Here is a 19256-nt window from a genome sequence, read left to right on the forward strand (position 1 = left end):
TAGGCTACAGTCTAAATTAAAAGATTAATTAAAAAATTAAAAGAAAGACCTTTACACAAAGTCTTGTCATTAAACAGTCATTACTAGGCATATATATATATATATATATATATATATATATATATATATATATATATATATATATATATATATAGGAGCACACACACACGGATTAAAAATGTAGTATTTTCATTCTGGTTTGCTCCTAGCAAAAAAAAAAAAAAAATCCTTCAAGTTCCATTGTCATAAATGTGGCTCCCTCGACTCATCCTCCGGACCACCGGAGGAAGCCGTACCTGAATATTGACTGGTTACAATTCGGACTCCAATTCCCACAGGCCCTCATTCCTGGGACTGATTGCGCATGCACCTGCACCACATCACACACACACTATTTAAGACGCTCACACACTCTCATACGTCGCGAAGTCTTGATTTGCTAAGGTGATCATTTCTGAGCGTTATTTCTGTGGACTGCTACTCTGTTATTACCTGGACTGATTATCACTGTTTAAACCGCTGCCGCCTGCCCTGATTTCTGCCTGGACTCTGATCTGTGTTTGCTTGCCACCTGTCTCGACTACTGCCTGTGACCTGACTTTGATTCTTGCTGCCAGCCCCGACCTCTTGCCTGTCCCCAACCACGGTACTGTCTTTGCCCTGTTGTATTTGCTGTATTTTAATAAAGACTGCAAATGGATCCACTCTCCACTGACCCTTCATTACATCCATATTGTAATGAAGCGGGACTCAAGGTAAGATCCATTTGCAAGCTTTATTAAAAGTAAGAGCATGGTCGTACAGGCAGGGTCAATCAGGAGCAAACAAGGACAGCAGGGGATAGGCAGAATCGTAGTCAAGGTGCAGGCAGTAGATCAAGGCAGGCAGAAAGCATTCACAGTCCAGGAAACAATACACAGTCCAAGGGTATGTGGCAGAGAATCATAAACGGGAAAACAGACAAGGTCGAGAACAGACAGGCAGACGGAATAAACACTGAACTGTAACATGAGTTAGCAAGACTTCGCCATGAGGTGGTGTGTGCGTGAGTCCTTTTTAGTCCAAATGATGTGCAAAGCTGTATGTGGCAACAGGTGATTGGTGTGGAGTGTGAGCATGTGACTGGCTGGGAGGATGATGGGAATTGGAGTCCGGGAAGTGACAGGAACTGACGGTGATCGTGACATAACACCCCCCTTCCGGAAGGCGTGTCCTCGCGGCGTAAATGGCACGAATAGGGAGGGGGGTGGGTGCATTGGAGCTACGGCGGGAATAGGGTCTCTAATGCAGGTTCCAGGGCAGCCACGGTGGATCAGGTGCCACGAGTAACCATGGCAGGTCAGGTGCTACGGGCAACCATGGCGGGTCAGGTGCCACGGGCAGCCATGGCGGGTCAGGTGCAACGGGTAGCCAGGGCAGGTCCGGAGTGTCAGGAATCCATGGTTGATCAGGCGGCTCGGGGAGCCACGGCAGGTCAGGTGGCTGATCTGCCGTGGCTGCCCAAGCCACCTGACCTGCCGTGGCTGCCCAAGCCACCTGACCTGCTGTGGCTGCACAAGCCACCTGAACTGCCATGGCTGCCCAAGCCACCTGACCTGCCGTGGCTCCCCGAGCCGCCTGATCAACCGTGGATTCCTGACACTCCGGACCTGCCCTGGCTACCCGTGGCACCTGACCTGCCATGGCTGCCCGTGGCACCTGACCCGCCATGGTTGCCCGTAGCACCTGACCCGCCATGGTTACCCGTGGCACCTGATCCACCGTGGCTGCCCTGGAACCTGCATTGGAGACCCTGTTCCCACCGTAGCTCCAATGAACCCCCCCCCCTCCCAATTCGTGCCATTTATGCCCCGAGGACACGCCTTCCGGAAGGGGGGTGTTATGTCACGATCACCGTCAGTTCCTGTCACTTCCCGGACTCCAATTCCCATCATCCTCCCAGCCAGTCACATGCTCACACTCCACACCAATCACCTGTCGCCACATACAGCTTTTATGTTACGATCACCGTCAGTTCCTGTCACTTCCCGGACTCCAATTCCTATCATCCAATCACCTGTCGCCACATACAGCTTTGCACATCATTTGGACTATAAAGGACACACCACCTCATGGCGAAGTTTTGCTAACTCATGTTACAATTCCGAACGTTTATTCCCTGTCTGCCTGTCTGTTCTCGACCTTGTCTGTTTTCCCGTTTACGATTTTCTGCCGCATACCCTTGGACTGTGTATTGTTTCCTGGACTGTGAATGCTTTCTGCCTGCCTCGATCTACTGCCTGCACCTTGACTACGATTCTGCCTATCCCCTGCTGTCCTTGTTTGCTCCTGATTGACCCTGCCTGTACGACCACGCTCTTACTTTTAATAAAGCTTGCAAATGGATCGTACCTTGAGTCCCGCTTCGTTACACATATGCGGAGTGAAATGAGAACGGTCCAGCATTAAGACCACATTAAGAGCAATAATTCTTATTAACTGCTATTGTTCTTGATTTTTCAAACTGTTTCCAATTATGCCTTAACTGTGTGAGCATGTTGTGTATATTCTATTTCAGCTGTTTTATGCGCTGGTGCCTCACGTGCACATATTCATTGGAAACAGCAGCACCCTGCAGTTCAGCATGAGCAGCGGTCTGCTGTGGCGTATTTTTGCTTATTATGATATCTAATATATGTCACTAACTTGTATATACTGTATATCAATTTATTTTATTTACAAGTTTCGTGTTTATCCCATTTTTTTTCATTGCATATGAAAATTTAAGAATAAAAAAATCCTCCTACCCCCTAAAAATTGTGCATGCGCATTCACTTGTGCGCTCTTGCACAGAACCTTCCTCTCGCGTTGCTCAGCTGTGGATGACGTAAAAATGTTTGATTATAAAGGTTGCTGTCCCATTTTATACAGGAATTGTTAATTTAAAAAAAAAAAAAAATTAGATTGTCAATTTCATGGTAACATGCAATCAAGGTCTTCGGATAGGCTACTATATGGTACAAGTTTATTTAGGTTATATTTAACATTCACAGTGACATTTTCACCCATTTAAACTTAAAAATTCCATGAGATTTTAAAGTCAATTTAATAGTATTAAAAATTCAGGTTGAATCTAGTATAAAAATGCTTTAAATGGTTATAATTATTATCCTTTCGATTATAATTTTTTTTTTTTTTTTTATTAATTCATATCAGATACATCTTTTCACTCAGTTCACTTACGTTTATGTATTTCAGGAAAAATTTATGAATTTAGGCTACGTGATGTAAATCCGACTGATCCTATGTTTTATCAACATGATCATTATAAACAACAAAACACATTCACTTCCACATATTTGACAATCTGAATATATCAGTAATTCATGGTATAGTTAACAAGTTTGTGAATATTTAAAATAAAAAGGAAAAACGAAATAAACGTGATAGCCTACACTTGTCATAGTGTGGCTGCATTACGCGTTGCCAATGGGACATTATATGCACTTAACGTGAAAAAAAGCTTAACTTGGCTTGTAGCAGTGATATTAACAGACCAAACTCACTAAACATCGTACTAATTAAATTCTATGTTGGCCTACAAAAAAATCAGATGAGTCCTAAATGATCTCAACGCGTTTAATAACACGTTAAAGATGCCATCGAATGAAAAATTGAATTTACCTTGGCATAGATGAATAACAAGAGTTCAGTACATGGAAATGACATACAGTGAGTCTCAAACTCCATTGTTTCCTCCTTCTTATATAAATCTCATTTGTTTAAAAGACCTCCGAAAAACAGGCGAATCTCAACATAACACCGACTGTTACGTAACAGTTGGTATCATTAATATGTACGCCCCCAATATTTGCATATGCCAGCCCATATTCTAGGTATTAGACAAGGGCAAAACGTCTGGATGAGCACAGCTGAATCATCAGACTAGGTAAGCAAGCAAGGATAATAGCGAAAAATGGCAGATGGAGCAATAATAACTGACATGATCCATGATAACATGATATTTTTAGTGATATTTGTAAATTGTCTTTCTAAATGTTTTGTTAGCATGTTGCTAATGTACTGTTAAATGTGGTTAAAGTTCCCATCATTTATTGCTGTATTGATGGAGAGCCGTCGCTATTTTCATTTTTAAACACTTGCAGTCTGCATAAACACAACTTCATTCTTTATAAATCTATCCAACAGTGTGTAATGTTAGCTTTAGCCATGGAGCACTATCAAACTCATTCAGAATCAAATGTAAACATCCAAATAAATACTATACTTACAGGAATCGATGTATGCATGACGAACACTTTGTAAAGATCCATTTTGAGGGTTATATTAGCTGTGTGAACTTTGTGTTTGCTGTTTAAGGCTGTCCAGAGCTCGCGGGGGCGGGGAGCGGGAGATTTAAAGTGGCCGCGCGCTTAATCGGTGCATATGTAATCATGGCTCAAAATAGGCAGTTAAAAAAATTAATTAAAAAAATCTATGGGGTATTTTGAGCTGAAACTTCACAGACACGTTCAGGGGACACCTTAGACTTATATTACATCTTTTGAAAAGAGGTTCTAGGGCACCTTTAAGCCTTTTCCTCCCACAGAATATCGTTATAGAAAACGCTTAAAGTGGCTTAATGTAGCCTATTAAGAAGTGATATTAACAGACCAAGCTCACTAAACATCATAATAAAGTAGCCCAGCCTAGCCTAGAGAAAAGCAGTTGAGCCCAGAATTTGAACACGTGTTTAAATTCATGAGCATTTTCCTCATAGAAAACTTATAAAGAAAATGTTTAACGTCGCTCAATGTAGCATAAGTGATATTAAAAGATCAAATTCGACACAAACCAATTTTTCTGTATATTATGCTTTGATATAGTGTTTACTAAGTTTGGTACTTTTAATGGCACTGTCTTTTTTTTATGGGAGGAAAACAATCAAAGGTGTTGCGTTCATATTCTGGGCTCATCTGGTTTTCTGTCTGTATGGTGTTTACGTTTGGTTCGTTAATAACACACTGCGGGGGAATTTAAAATAATGCTCTAAAATAATGGTCACCTTAATATACTATATAATATTATATATATATATATATATATATATATATATATATATATATATATATATATATATATATATATATATACCCCCCTCCAGAATTATGAATGCCCCCCCAGTCCATGTGTCCTGGCGCCGGCCCTGATTGTGTAGCCCATTGTGGAGAGTCAGATTAGGCGCAAACTATCTATAGCAGAAACTTTTTATCTTAATAGCCTAGCACTTGTTGAATAACAAAATGTTGATTATTGGGATATCAATGTTTTTTTTGTTCATAATTGTGTAGCTTATGGCATGACATTTCTTTTTGTAATGTTTATGAGCGTGTTAATGGATACAAACTGCACAACTGCAGTTTATCAGATTGTTACATAGCTATAATTGCATGATATAGTTGAAACATTAACACATTAAAATCGTCTGATAATCATACAGTAGTTAACATGAACCCTTTGTAAGCAATGTATTACCATTACATTAAACTAATCCTAATGATGTCACACCACTGATGTAACATACTAGAACAAACCACGGAGCTGTGGCCTATACATTAAACTGCAGAACTTAGCCTATTCAGTAGACTAGGAGGAACTCCAACTCTTGGAAAGCAGACTTTCGCCGAGACATTTAGCCAATTACAACAAAGAATAGCAAGTTTACACAACAGCATTGGACACACAGTTAAAGGGGAAGCTAACATGACAATAGATTATGGACTTTCGAAGCAAAAAAACAAGTGGGTATACGCAAATACTGATCCTTAGAAGTTGTAATACGCAAACAGCCCTGGGCAAAAAGTAAGTATACGGCGTATACGTGCGAATGGCCCCGACTACACCACTGGTTGTGAGCATTTTGTTTCGTGCTTTTACCAGCATGAAACACTCGATTGTCTGTGTAAAGACTGCGCATGTGCACGAGCGCCAAGACAACTAATAACAGCAGCAGGGCTGGCGCGTGCCTATAGGCGAACTAGGCAGCCACCTAGGGCGGCAGCACAGTGAGGGCGGCAAAAAGGAGAGGGATTTAGTTTTTAAGTTAATTAATCAATTTATTTTTGGGAAATTCGTTTGGAATTATTTCACTTATATCAAAAAGTTATCACCTGATTAGTTATTCTAAATCTAAATTATCTTTCCCTCATTCTACTGACTACCAAACCCCGCCCCAACCTAGAGCAGCATACCTATCACTGAACATAAAAACTGGCGTTTTGAGCGGTGAGTGGACTGAATTTGCACGATCGTAAATTCTCTCATAAAAACAAAGACATTTAGACATTATGTAAATAAGAGATTCAATGTGTGACAGCTTCATTTATTATAACAGATCTTTGTGAGATATGACAACTTTTTAGTGATTACAGAGGGAGCACTCTTTGCGCGCCTTCTGCCATGCTTCCTTATGTAGGCCTATTTTCTATTAAAATTAACAGTGGTTTGTGAACGTAGTGAACAGACGTCCCCGTTTTCCGGGGACAGTCCCGGTTTTTTGTGCTCCGTCCCCGACTGGAGCTGTCCCTGGAAATGTTCCCATTATATAGCTCGTTCAAAATAACCCGCAAATACATTGCAAAAAAGCCCGACCAACATAGCAGCCTTTTGGTTATCAGAGCAATCATGTACCCAGCTAACACACGACGTAACAGTTACGTAATGTATTCATACTTTTTGGTAATTTCATGACTTACTAACTGACAACGTAACTACGATGTCGCATGCCAGTAATTTCATTACCTTCAGATTACCATCTCACAACGTCATCAGTACGATCTCCTAACTTTATAAGATTACCAAGAACGTTCCAGATACGTACTGTATTCGTAATATATTGGTAATTCCATGACTTACTAGTAACGTAACTACAACGTTGTGTGCCCGTAATATTATTATCATTAAATTACCATATCACAACGTCGTCAGTATGATCTCCTAACGTTATAAGAAAACCAAGGACGTTCCAGATACGTACTCTATAAGGATTGCTAATGTGTCGTCATCATGACGTATTCCCAGTTGTGAATGCAAAGCATTTTGGGAATCCGCGCACAAACATACATAAGGCGCCAGACTTCTTTGCATGGAGGGAAGAACGCAGTGTTCAAGATGCCGTCTACCTGCTGTGTTATACAGTAACTTCAAGTCGCTGCGGCAGGCCCAGGTCTTTTTTACAGATGGGTCCAGGACCTGGAGATTGTAAAAGTGGGGCAGAAAGCTGTCGTCCGTTCAAAGGTATGCTAATGTTTTAAGCACCACACTCCTCGCTCTCTCTCATCTATCTGCGTGCAGTCAGAATACAACAAACCAGCGTGTGTGAGTGTGTGTGTGAGAGATTTTGGTTGGGTGACAGTTGTAGGTTACAGTTTGACAAGTTTACAGTTTGACAAAAGCACAATGTTGTGTTTTATTGTGAGTCAAGTCAAGTCAAGTCACCTTTATTTATATAGCGCTTTTTACAATGCAGATTGTATCAAAGCAGCTTTACTTTGATAACTGGTACATAATTTTTGCTGCACAGCAGCTCTTCAAGAAAAGTGTCAATGCAGGCAGATCAAAGCACTGTTGAATAAATGTCAAGAATACTGTTTGATAGATTTTATGTTGGTCTCAGCATTGAAAGTATGTGGACTGAGGCTCCTTTTTTTTTTCCTCTGTCAAAGTTGTATACTATGTTTTAAACATATGGTTTTCTATGTACCAGAACCATTTCCATATAAGGCTCTACTAGGAGTAAATGTGAAACAGGGAATGGTCCCTGCTTAGGAGAAGGTCCTTGGGATGCTAAGGGACCTCATGGGTACCTGACCAATAGATGACCATATTTAGACTTGTTTTTCTATATGTATCACATTCCTATAACATGATCTATATGATGTATTCTCTTTCTCATTGGCTGAAACTATACTACACCCCTTGTACTCTTTCTATATATTCTCTCTTTTCTTATCAATAAAATGAGACTATATTCTCCCTCAGCGCTGAGTGATTGCTCATTCAATTGCCAAATAAGAGGTCTGGGATGAGGCACGAATTAGGAGCAAAAACCTAACAATTTGGGGGCTCGTCGGGGATTTCTCCAGACAGGTAAGAAATAAAATGCTTAAGTGCATCTTACTGTCTGTTGAGAAATTGATCCTTGTATTTTTGTGCCGCACTTTTTTCATATTTGTTAAAAGTGGATATCCTCGTATTTAGATAAATGCGGGAAGAGTGAAAGAGGATTCATCACCCTTTCATTTTTTGGTGTTATCCTCACGGATTATATACGTGGGAAGGGAATAGATGAGTTTGAGTTGAAAATTTTTCTCTCTCTCTTAGTCCATTTCATGATGATATCCTCAGGTCCTTGTTGGCAGTTGAATGAATAATACTGAATTTAAAATTTTTCTTTTTGCTAAAAATACTAAAAAAGTTAATATAAAGCTGCAGACTTTAATTTGTATTTTGTCTGAAATTGTAAGGCTTTTCTTTAAGCAAAGGAGAGATCTTTGTTGGCTGTTTTAAATGGGTGAAACGATTAGTCGACCGTTGATGGGGGAAACCCCGAGGGATTTCATGAATCGCAATAATAAAGCGTTTTTTACAGAACCCTATCTCTCTAATCTCGCGGGATGGTCAGAAGGGAAAATACAATTAGATCCGTTTCCCCGCGATGGTTCTTTTAAAGATGAAGATATGCGTGCTGCAAAAGATATGATCTTTGGTTCTTGGGGTGACCCAGGATGGCCAATTGATTATATGAAAGATGCGTATAAAGTTTGGATGAAGATGAAAACTTATTGGGATAAGGGTCCAGAGTTGAAAAAACAAGACAGCTCTCTCTCTCAGTCTCAGTTGAAACCTGATACGTCTCTTCCCCCATATGAATGTGTTGTTTCTGCTGAAATTCCAAAGCCCTTGACCAATCGATTGTATCCGCAGTTGCCGTCCACAACTGAAGTTTTTCCGTTTGTACAGCTTCCAGATGGTTACAAAATTACTCCTCTGAGTGTTACGGAGGCAGTGGCTATTTGCAAAGATCTGCCTGATCCGGCTAAGTCACCACATCAATTTGTGGCAGTGCTGCAACGGTTAACTGCCTACAGTCAATTGACGGGACGAGATTATCGTTTTATTTTGACTAAAACACTGCCTGCGGAAATCACAGAGGAGGAAATGATTGAAGAAGTTTATTATTTAAACCCCATCTACGATACACCGCCTGTTCGTCGTGTTGTATCTCAGAAAGCGGGAGATTCGAAGCCCCTTGATTTGTCTAAACCTTCACGAGTGCTTCTAATTACTGATTCGGAGGATGAAGAAGAGGAATGTGATTGGATTTGGGCCAGCTCAGGTAAACTTAAAGATTTTTTCAAACAATTGACTGCCTTTTTGTTAAAAGTGTCTTCTGCTAAACAAGACATCTCGCATGCAGCCAATACCAAACAGAGAACTGGTGAAAGCCCTGTTGCATTCTTTAACAGATTTAAACATGCATGGGTTGAGGAATCTGCGATTCCTATTGAACAAAATTGTCCATTGTTCTTAAATACGTTCCTAAATAATATGAACAAAGACACTGCGCAGTTAATTCGTATAACAACTCCGAATATTACTACCATTTCTGTTGATGAATTAGGACGACGCTTGCGTGAGCTTTCCTCTGCTGGAGCTTTTGATGTCTCCAGGGGCAAAACTCCTGCAATGCTTCAAGTGAATGCTGCTGTGAATCCTCGTCCACAACAATTTGGAAATGTGAGACGCTGTTTTTATTGTGGCAAGCCAGGACATCTGGAACGTGACTGTAGGAAAAAGGCTTGGGATTTGAGGCAGAGGTCAGAAAAGCAGAAGAAGAAGGGCTCTGGTGGTGGCTTGAAGCAAAAGCCCCCACTTGCGCTCCCTTCTGCAAAGACTGACAGACAAAATCCAGTGTATCCCATTTCCTGGCAACAATGACTGAGTTCGACTGAGCCCTCTTCTGATAATTTTTCATTGATTTCTTTGAGTTATCCGAATGTGTCAACTGTTTTGCCATTTATTGAATTAAATGTTGACCATAACCCTATGTTTTTCTCATAGATACGGGGGCGTCGATGTCATCGTTATCCTCTCTTGTCTATGAGGGCTCGATTACAGGAAAACATGTAAACTCTGTGGGAATCAATGGTGTACCTGTGAGATGTGAAATGACACCAACATTTCCAGTTACTTCTAATGATATCCCATCACTGTTTAAAATGCATGCTTTTGCGATAATACCGAGTTCACCATTTTCTCTTCTGGGACGCGATCTCTTACATAAATTAGGTATTCAACTTAATTTTAATGCTGACTCTCTACAACTTATTTTTCCTGCAGCCTTTTCTCTCACTATTGATACAGGAAATGCTCTCCTTGAGGATGATTCTGCAACTGAGCTCAAACAGGAAATTGAGGGCGTCAACCCCAAGTTGTGGGCGGCCCATAAGGATGACGCAGGATTCATTGATGTCCAGCCCTATGTTGCTAAACTAATAACAGACAAGCCTGTGTATCAGAAACAGTACCCCCTCTCAAAAGAAAAGGTGGAGGGTATTCTTCCTGTTATTGATAAATTACTGGCTCAAGGCATCCTGGTGCACACTCATTCACCTTATAATACACCAATTAATCCAATTAAGAAAGCAAATGGTTCTTGGCGTTTAACTCAAGATTTGAGAAAAGTTAATGAGTTGGTAACACCATTGTCTCCTATTGTACCTGATGTGCAAACTATAATTAATTCTATTCCTTCTGAACATTCATTTTTTACAGTTCTGGATATTTCCAGTGCCTTCTTCAGCATTCCTGTTGATCGCCAAACACAGCCATTGTTTGCTTTTACCTTGGAAAATTCACAATTAACGTGGACAAGACTCCCACAAGGGTTCAGGGATTCTCCGGCTGTTTTCTCTGCTGTAGTGCACGCAACGCTGAAAAATGCCAAACTTCCTCCAAACACCTGTCTGCTTCAATATGCAGATGACATCCTCATCACTGGTGCAACTGAGGACATGTGTGCTGCTGCCTCTAAAATTGTCTGCAATATTTTGGCAGAGGCTGGTTTCAAAGCATCAAGAGAGAAACTACAGTGGGTACAGAGGAGGGTTGAGTACCTTGGACATGAACTGTCACAGGGCAAAGTGCAATTATCTGCTGATAGAGTGAAAGCTATTGCTACTTTCAAGCACCCATCGACACGGAAGCAGATGCAAAGCTTCCTGGGACTGGTTAATTATTGCCGAATATGGGTGCCCAACTGTTCCATGTATGATAAAATCCTACGAACTGCTACTCTGGGGGACACAGAGGACATTACATGGACAGCTGAGATGGATCAAGCATTCAGACATTTGAAATCCTCCCTCATGAAACCTCCTGCACTCGGCCTCCCAAATTACTCTCAAGACTTTCACTTATACGTGCATGAAAGTGGGGGTACAGCCGCCGCAATCCTGGCCCAGGAACATGGGGGTACTTTTCGTCCCATAGCTTATTTGTCTAAAACTCTTGATTCAGTAGCCAGGGGACTTCCTGCTTGTTTGCGTGCAGTGGCTGCCACGGCGATCATGGTGCAAGATGCTGAAAAAATTGTGTTATCACATAAATTGATAGTGCATACCTCTCATCAGGTAGGAGTCATTATGAGTAATATTTCTACTCAACATATGACTGCTCAACGCCGCTCTGGCTATGAGGCTATATTATTAGCTACTGCTAATTTGATTTTGAAGCCAACTTCTGTTATTCATGGCCCTACTGTACATTTGCACAGGTTGCTGACGCAAGGTGAATTTGAGAGTGATGACCACGAGTGCCTGGACAGAATCCAGATTTCGACTGCCTGCAGGCCAGATGTTTCTGCATCTGTCCTGGAGGAGGGGAAGAATTGGTATATTGATGGATCCTGTTTCAAGCCAAATGATAATGTATACTTGTGTGGGTATGCTATTGTTGCATTACCTGATCGTGTAATTGAGGCATACTCTTTGCCATATAAGTCAGCGCAAGTTGCAGAATTAATTGCTTTAACGAGAGCTTGTCAATTGGCAAAAGATCAGTGTGTTAATATATACACTGACTCTAAATATGCGTATAGCATAGTACATGATTTTGCTAAATTGTGGGAAGAAAGAAATTTTAAAACCTCAGATGGAAAGCCAATTGCTCACCATAGTATTGTAGCGGAGCTCATTAATGCAGCACAACAACCATCAAAACTCGCTGTTATTAAAGTAGCAGGACATACGTCAGGAGAAACAGATGAAGCCAAAGGAAACAGATTTGTAGATGAAGTAGCGAAATGGGCTGCTAAAGAAGTAATGTTAAGTCCACATGTAAGCGAAAGGGGCACAGATGTGCCTATGATGAATTCATTATTGACTAATGATTTGGACATTAAAATATTACAAGCTAACCCTACGCAAGCTGATTTGACTTACTGGTCAGACAATGAAGTAAAACCAGATCAAGTTGGAATCTTGAGAGACAAACAGGGTAGACTTGCATTACCTGCATCTGCGATTGTTATGCTATGTAGACATTATCATGGTGTATCACATGTGTCAAAAAAGAAAGTGATACAAATGTTGAATCGATCTTATTGCATAGCAAATATTCAAAGAAATACTCTGTTGATATTGGATGCTTGTCTGGTGTGTGCTCAAACTAACAAGCACAAGGCAACTAAACATGACGCTTTACCACATCCTGAGCTACCATTCCAACACTTGCAAATTGATTTTACGCATATGCCTCCTTGCGGAAATAATAAATATTTGCTTGTGATTGTTGACAGATTTTCTAAATGGCCTGAAGCTTTTCCGTGTGGAAAAGAAAATGCACAGACGGTAGTTAAAGTTCTGGCTAAGGACATTATACCGCGTTTTGGTATACCAATGGTTATCGATAGTGATAATGGAACACCGTTCACTTCCAAAGTCACACAATTGTTAGCCAAGGAGCTTAATATTACCTGGAGTTTACATATCCCATTTCATGCTCCATCTAGTGGACAAGTTGAGAACATGAATAGGGTTATCAAAGATCGTCTTAATAAAGCGTGTCTTGATACAGGCAGAAATTGGGTTGATCTGCTGCCTGCCGTATTGACAGAAATTAGAATGTCACCATCAGCAACAACAAAGATGTCTCCGTTTGAAATCCTTATGGGTAGACCTTTCCCGACCCCATGGGTCAGAGGTCACGCTGGCAATTTTTCCACAGGTGACACGGAGGTGATCATCACGGATTATGTGGATTCCCTAATTAAAACTTTGAATAGCATCAATGGTGATGTGTCTCTCTCTCTCTCCCTCTTCCTGCAGAAAAACCCACTCATCCTTTCGTTCCAGGACAACAGGTGCTGATAAAGTGTCTGAAGCCCACAAAACTGGGTGAGCCGAAATATCTGGGGCCCGCCACGGTGATTGCTGTGACGAGAACAGGAGTGCTGACTGACTTCCAGCCGCAGTGGATCCATGCCAGTCGACTGAAAGCAGCTCCATCCCAGGGGAACGTTCTGGTCAATGAGGAGAAGGAAGCCAGTGAGCCAAGGAAAGATCCGAAGGAAGGTGAACCAAGACGTTCAACGAGGAGAAGAAGAAAGAGATTGCTAGAGATCTAAAACCAGCAATAATTATCATTGAAGCTCTCTAGCCATGATTGCTCATTCAATTGCCAAATAAGAGGTCTGGGATGAGGCACGAATTAGGAGCAAAAACCTAACACTGTTGAATATCAAATGTCAAGTCAAATGTCAAGTGTCCCCAAGTGAGTGTACACAAATATAAGTAAACACTTTGCAGTTTGAAAGATGTCCTGTATGAACAAAATGATGGAGTATGTTTTTATGTTTCCACTGTTCGATCGCACCCGCGCCTCTCTCTCACACACACACACTCACACACGCTGGTTTGTTGTATTCTGACTGCACGCAGATAGATGAGAGAGAGCGAGGAGTGTGGTGCTTAAAACATTAGCATACCTTTGAATGGATGACAGTTTTCTGCCCCACTTTTACAATCTCCAGGTCCTGGACCCATCCATCTGTAAAAAAGACCTGGGCCTGCTGAAGTTACTGAAAACTTTGTGTGTGTATGCACTAACACTTAATATCATGTAGTTGTGTGTGTGTGTTTATATATATATATATATATATATATATAATGTATATAAATTTAATATGGGTGCTGGATGTTGGGCAACAGTTTGACGTCCCTTGACCAGTCGCTCTGCTCTTAAGGATCCAGTCCTTTGATTCCCTTTATTTTCTCGTCATATCTCGTCTTTGCATTAGGATTTAGTTTTAGGCGGTATGGTCCAACAATGTTTTCTTTAGCCCGCTGCATTTTGTAGGATTATATTCAGTTTTTCATGCTAATTTTTAATTATTTTCATGCTAGAACACTAGCCTGCTATGCCAGCCATGTAAACGGGCCAAACATATTCATAATTCTTTGCATTCTGATGACGTTGCCGCCCAGTTGGTCACATGTCTTAGCGATCTCTATTCGTAATAGGTTTGTTTTAGATGAGCAAATTCTGCGCAGAACCGAGGGTGATCCAAGATGGCGCTCTCTGATTAGACGCATATTGATGAGCTCCGCAATCTCAGCTGCTTTTTTTGTCTTACAATGCAGTTAAAAAGGTTTTCGTTGTCATAATTTGTACCAGATCACATGTAACTGATGTTAAATTTGTAGTAGCTATCAAAATGGGAAAGTCCGAGAAAAGAAAAAGTAGGAATGGAACTCAAGCTGCTGCTAATGCTAACAAAACTGCTAATGAAACAAGCCAAGCCCGAAAAGAACTTCTGATGGAGAACATGCATGATTATATGTACCAAGAGACTGACTCTGCAGAATTCATGCTATGTGAGGAAGAGTTTCCCTGTCTTTCAGAAACCCCTTGTAAGTCCCCTGTCATCAAACAACGCAAGACAGAGAGCGCCGACACAACTGCCATCCTCTCACAACTCGGGGAGCTTTCGAGGCTGATTAATAACCGCTCGGATGCTTTGGTGAAAAGATGGTGGGGGAAAACTCAAGAGTGATTGCTAGTATGAAAGAGTCAATTAATGAAAACACCAGGCAGATTTCTGGTGTGAAAGATGTGATTGACTTTATGAGTGCCGAAATAAAAGATTTGAAATTCAAAGTCGGTGCGACTGAGTCACTTGCCAAAAGAGTCGAGTTTAATTGGCATGAACAGGAGAAGCGGCTTCTGCACCTTGAAGCTTATTCACGTCGATGGAATCTCAGAGTCCATGGAGTCCCTGAAAGTGACCGAGAAGATGTCGGAGGTAAGATCATCGACGTTTTCCAGCAGCTTCTGCCAGACGCGCAAGACAAACTCTCGGATGCCGTGGATACCGTTCATCGCCTGGGTCGTAAATGGCTGAACGACAGCAGGCCCAGAGGGATAATCGTCCAGTTTACCTCTCGTTTTCAACGCGATGCGGTCTGGCATGCGGCTAAGGATTCAATTTTCCTGAGAAATAACAACTTGAAAATATCCGAGGATCTGTCTCAAGCAGATAAAGATCGAAGAAACAAGCTATGGCCCATCGTGAAAAAAGGCCAGAAAAGCGAGCTTACTTTGTGGGTGGAAGGGCGTTTGTTGAAGGAGCTGAGATATTCCCTCCTGACGGACTAAAATAAGTTTCAAGCTTATTTTATCATCTCTTGACTATAATATTGTTTCCATCCTCTTGGTTGATTGGCCCTCTTCAATGCTCTGGACCATCATCAGTCTACGGCTCTTCTCAGGACACCAAAGACACTCGTCGGGCAGTATCACACTCTTGTTTACTATGCAAGACATTTAATACACTGCCCTTTCATAAGATCTACAAAGTTCTATTCTAGAACGTGTTATAGTATAGTGGGGCATATAGTTATTGAGACGTTCTAGTAGACTAGACATTTGTTTTGTCTGTCTATATATTACAGTACAGTCTTTTTATAATTAAACGATCTAGTACTATACTTAAGTTCTTAAATTTCATTTAAAGTATTACTTAATAAGCTCTCAATGCTGCATTTTAATAGATTTTCCAATTGTTTGAGTTGTGGTTCTAATCCTTGTGCTTATTTCCTGACCGGTTAAAGTTCTATACAAGTTATTTGCTGTGCTTCTTTAGGTCTATTCAACTTTATTTCTTTTTTAGTTACCTTTTTTATTTCATGTCTTTATCTGTTGTTTCTTTAAATGCTAGAGGGCTAAGAAATCTCACTAAACGAAAGGCTGTTTTCTTATATCTTAAACAATTTAAATCTGATTTTTGTTTCCTCCAAGAATGTCATTCATCAGCAGAGGATCTTAATTTCTGGAGGTCACAATGGGGTCTGGATATATGGATGTCTCATGGTACGACACATTCAGCCGGTGTATGCATTTTAAAAAATCAATTTAAAGGGAAAGTGTTACTTAGTGAAAGTGACGTAGGTGGACATTTTATCTGTCTCGTTACTGAAATTTCAAATGTGACCTGTATTCTTGTTTGTGTTTATGGTTATAACCAGCAGAAAGAAAATGAAGCCTTTATTAGTTGTTTAGAGGAACATGTGTTAAAATTATTGACTAAATACCCAAATTCTATGCTTATATTTGGTGGAGATTTTAATGTGGCTTTAGATTGCAGTATAGACAGATGGCCTCCAAAACTCCCTGAGAACAGTAGTTTATACTTAAACATGTTTATGCATAGATTCTCTTTGATGGATAGTTGGAGAGAGTTGCATCCCTTTCAAAAGATGTTCACTTGGAGTAATAATTCTCTCTCCTCCCAGTCCCGAATTGACATGTGGCTTATCTCTAAGGAATTTTGCAATACCTCTTCTGATATTTTACTGTCACCTTTTTCTGACCATAAGAGTATTTTTATTCGTACCCATTTCCTTGCCTCTGATGATGTACGCAGGTTCTGTTCTTACTGGAAGCTTAACAACTCCATTCTTTCGTATAGTGAAGTAAAAGATGAAATCAATAAGATAATTCACAAAACCATGAAGAAAGCAAGAGAAGAGAACAGTTACAGCAGCAATTGGGAATTTACTAAGTACGAAATTGGCAAATATTTTAGAAAATTCAGTAGTGATTTGGCAAAAAAGAAAAAAACTGATGAAAACATTGTTATATGCAAAATCACTAATCTTTTATCTAAAAATGTGGATGATTTACTTGATTGTGAAAAAGAAGAATTGGTTGACTTACAGTGCAAATTAAATAACATTTATAAACATAAGGCTGAAGGGGCATTTATTAGATCTTGCAGAAAATGGATTGAAGAGGGAGAACAGAACTCGGCATACTTTTTCAGATTGGAAAGGCAGCAAGCTAAAAACAACCAAATTCAAAGACTAATGATTAACGGTAATATTAGTGCTGACCTAAAAAATATTGCAAATTTTTGTGCCAAATTTTACAGTGATTTGTATACTTCTAAATTTTCCCAACAACATATGGATGATTTCTTTAAATCTTTACCTAATATAAACCAGCTGAGTGACTTGGATAAACACTTCTGTGATGCCTCTCTCACACTGAAGGAGATAGAGGAAGCAATTAACTCTTTAAAAGCCAACAAATCCCCCGGAACTGATGGACTCAGCTCAGAATTTTACAAGCTGTTTATTCATAGTATAGCACCATTCTTATTAAAGGTTTATGATGAAAGTATAGAGAAAACATTACTTCCAGCCACATTATGTCAAGGATTAATAACGCTGATTATTTGTGATTGTTATGTGGTTATGTGATTGTTGTCAGATTTATAAAAATATATAAAAACATGTCTATAATTAAAGTAAAAATGAGTGATACACACATCTTTTGAATGGAAATAAATAACAAGTACTTTGGGTGTATTGTTCATGTTTATTTTCATATAAAAGCAACAGAACTTAAATTACATCCAGTTTATCAGCAAAACAGCGCGAGTGTGAATCCCGCGATATCCGCCTTTGATCTCGTAGGTGTCTGATCCACTACAAGAACAGAGAACTGTCCGTCTTGCCTGCACTTTTTTCACTCCTCCCCTCACTGCAGCCGCCTACTCTCGGCTGAAGGCGAGGCTAGGCGCATCTCAAACAAGCCTAATATATTGGTAATTCCGTGACTGACTGGCAATGTAACAGCAACGTCATGTGCCCGTAATTTCATTACCATCATTTACACGTTCTTTATATGTTATTATTACCAGAGTTTGCTATTTAAAAAGTGTACACTGTAAAAAAAATCCCAGTAAAATTTACGGTAAAAAACCGGCAGCTGTGGTTGCCAGAACTTTACCGTAAAAAATACAGTAGCAACGGAAAAAAAAATCTGATAAAATTTACGGTAAAATAACGTATTTCATTAACTGATATAATGTTAATTTACCAACCTAATGAAGTACTAATATCTGTTTTGTACCTTTATAATACACTGACAGTCACCAAACACAGTGGTGATGAGAGTCACATGATGAATCAAAGTTCATCACAAGCAGATTTTCCACAAGCTGAGAAGGACAACACTAACATATAGAAGGTGCACACAGTGTCATTCACACACACACACTAAACACCATCATGGTAACATGCATGACATTTTAAATATGCAATAAACATTAATTTAACAACATTAGATGTAACATAAAACCCTAATGTATATAACTGATTAGGAAAAAAATGAGAAAAACTAAGAAGAAACAGAGTTATTTCAACGAAAATATATCAAATGTGAAGTGTCACGCAGGGAATTGTGGGAATGTCAATTTATGGTTTTCACTGTAAATTTTACAATGAATTGTTATTTTTCACTTCCAAAAACTGTGAATTTAATGGTATTTTACCGTAAAATTACATTAAATGTACCGTTAAATCTATTACAGTTATTCACCGTATAGAGAATACGAACCGACGTCATGCCGCGTTGTATGCCGGGGCGGCGCCGCCATTTTGACAGGATCGCCCCCTACTACTTGCACTGAAATGAATACAGATATATGCTTACCTTTTGTTTTGTTTCTGCCATTAAGTGGAACATTCACATTTTAATGGTATCGTTTGCAGGAAACAGAAGCTATTTTATAGCATCGCATCATAATTTTATTTATTTTTATTTTTTCACTTAAGTTTTGTAAAATTTAGTTTACAATGTTTTTACCGTGTCGCACGCTGGACGCTCGCTGCTGCTTCAGCCACCGTATGAATATCCAAATAAAAGTATGT

At 40.0% G+C, this 19256-nt stretch overlaps 1 protein-coding gene across 2 annotated transcripts; it reads left to right on the forward strand.

Annotated features, from left to right (window-relative positions):
- The first annotated feature begins 7636 nt into the window (after nucleotides 1-7636).
- LOC125271032 lies at nucleotides 7637-13727 on the forward strand. 2 transcript variants are annotated; one of them, XR_007185501.1, is made up of 2 exons: nucleotides 7637-8127; nucleotides 13368-13643. XR_007185501.1 is itself a non-coding variant. In XM_048194970.1 (2 exons), exons 1-2 carry the CDS (start codon nucleotides 8548-8550, stop codon nucleotides 13664-13666), a joined length of 1128 nt encoding a protein of 375 aa, XP_048050927.1. In that variant the 5' UTR covers nucleotides 8278-8547; the 3' UTR covers nucleotides 13667-13727. The 2 variants fall into 2 exon arrangements, 1 of the variants encoding a protein (XP_048050927.1); XM_048194970.1 differs by lacking the exon at nucleotides 7637-8127 and adding an exon at nucleotides 8278-9376 and having other exon boundaries at nucleotides 13368-13727.
- Nucleotides 13728-19256: the final 5529 nt, after the last annotated feature.

This window comes from Megalobrama amblycephala, linkage group LG7, assembly GCF_018812025.1.
Source record: "Megalobrama amblycephala isolate DHTTF-2021 linkage group LG7, ASM1881202v1, whole genome shotgun sequence".
In the NCBI taxonomy this organism is placed as follows: Eukaryota; Metazoa; Chordata; class Actinopteri; order Cypriniformes; family Xenocyprididae; genus Megalobrama; species Megalobrama amblycephala.

Coding starts and splice junctions, on each gene's coding strand:
- LOC125271032 (XM_048194970.1), top strand. CDS start 8,548: ATGGGTGAAACGATTAGTCGACCGTTGATGGGGGAAACCCCGAGGGAT. Junction 9,377..13,367: donor TTGGATTTGGGCCAGCTCAG/GTAAACTTAAAG, acceptor CTCTTCCTGCAG/AAAAACCCACTCATCCTTTC.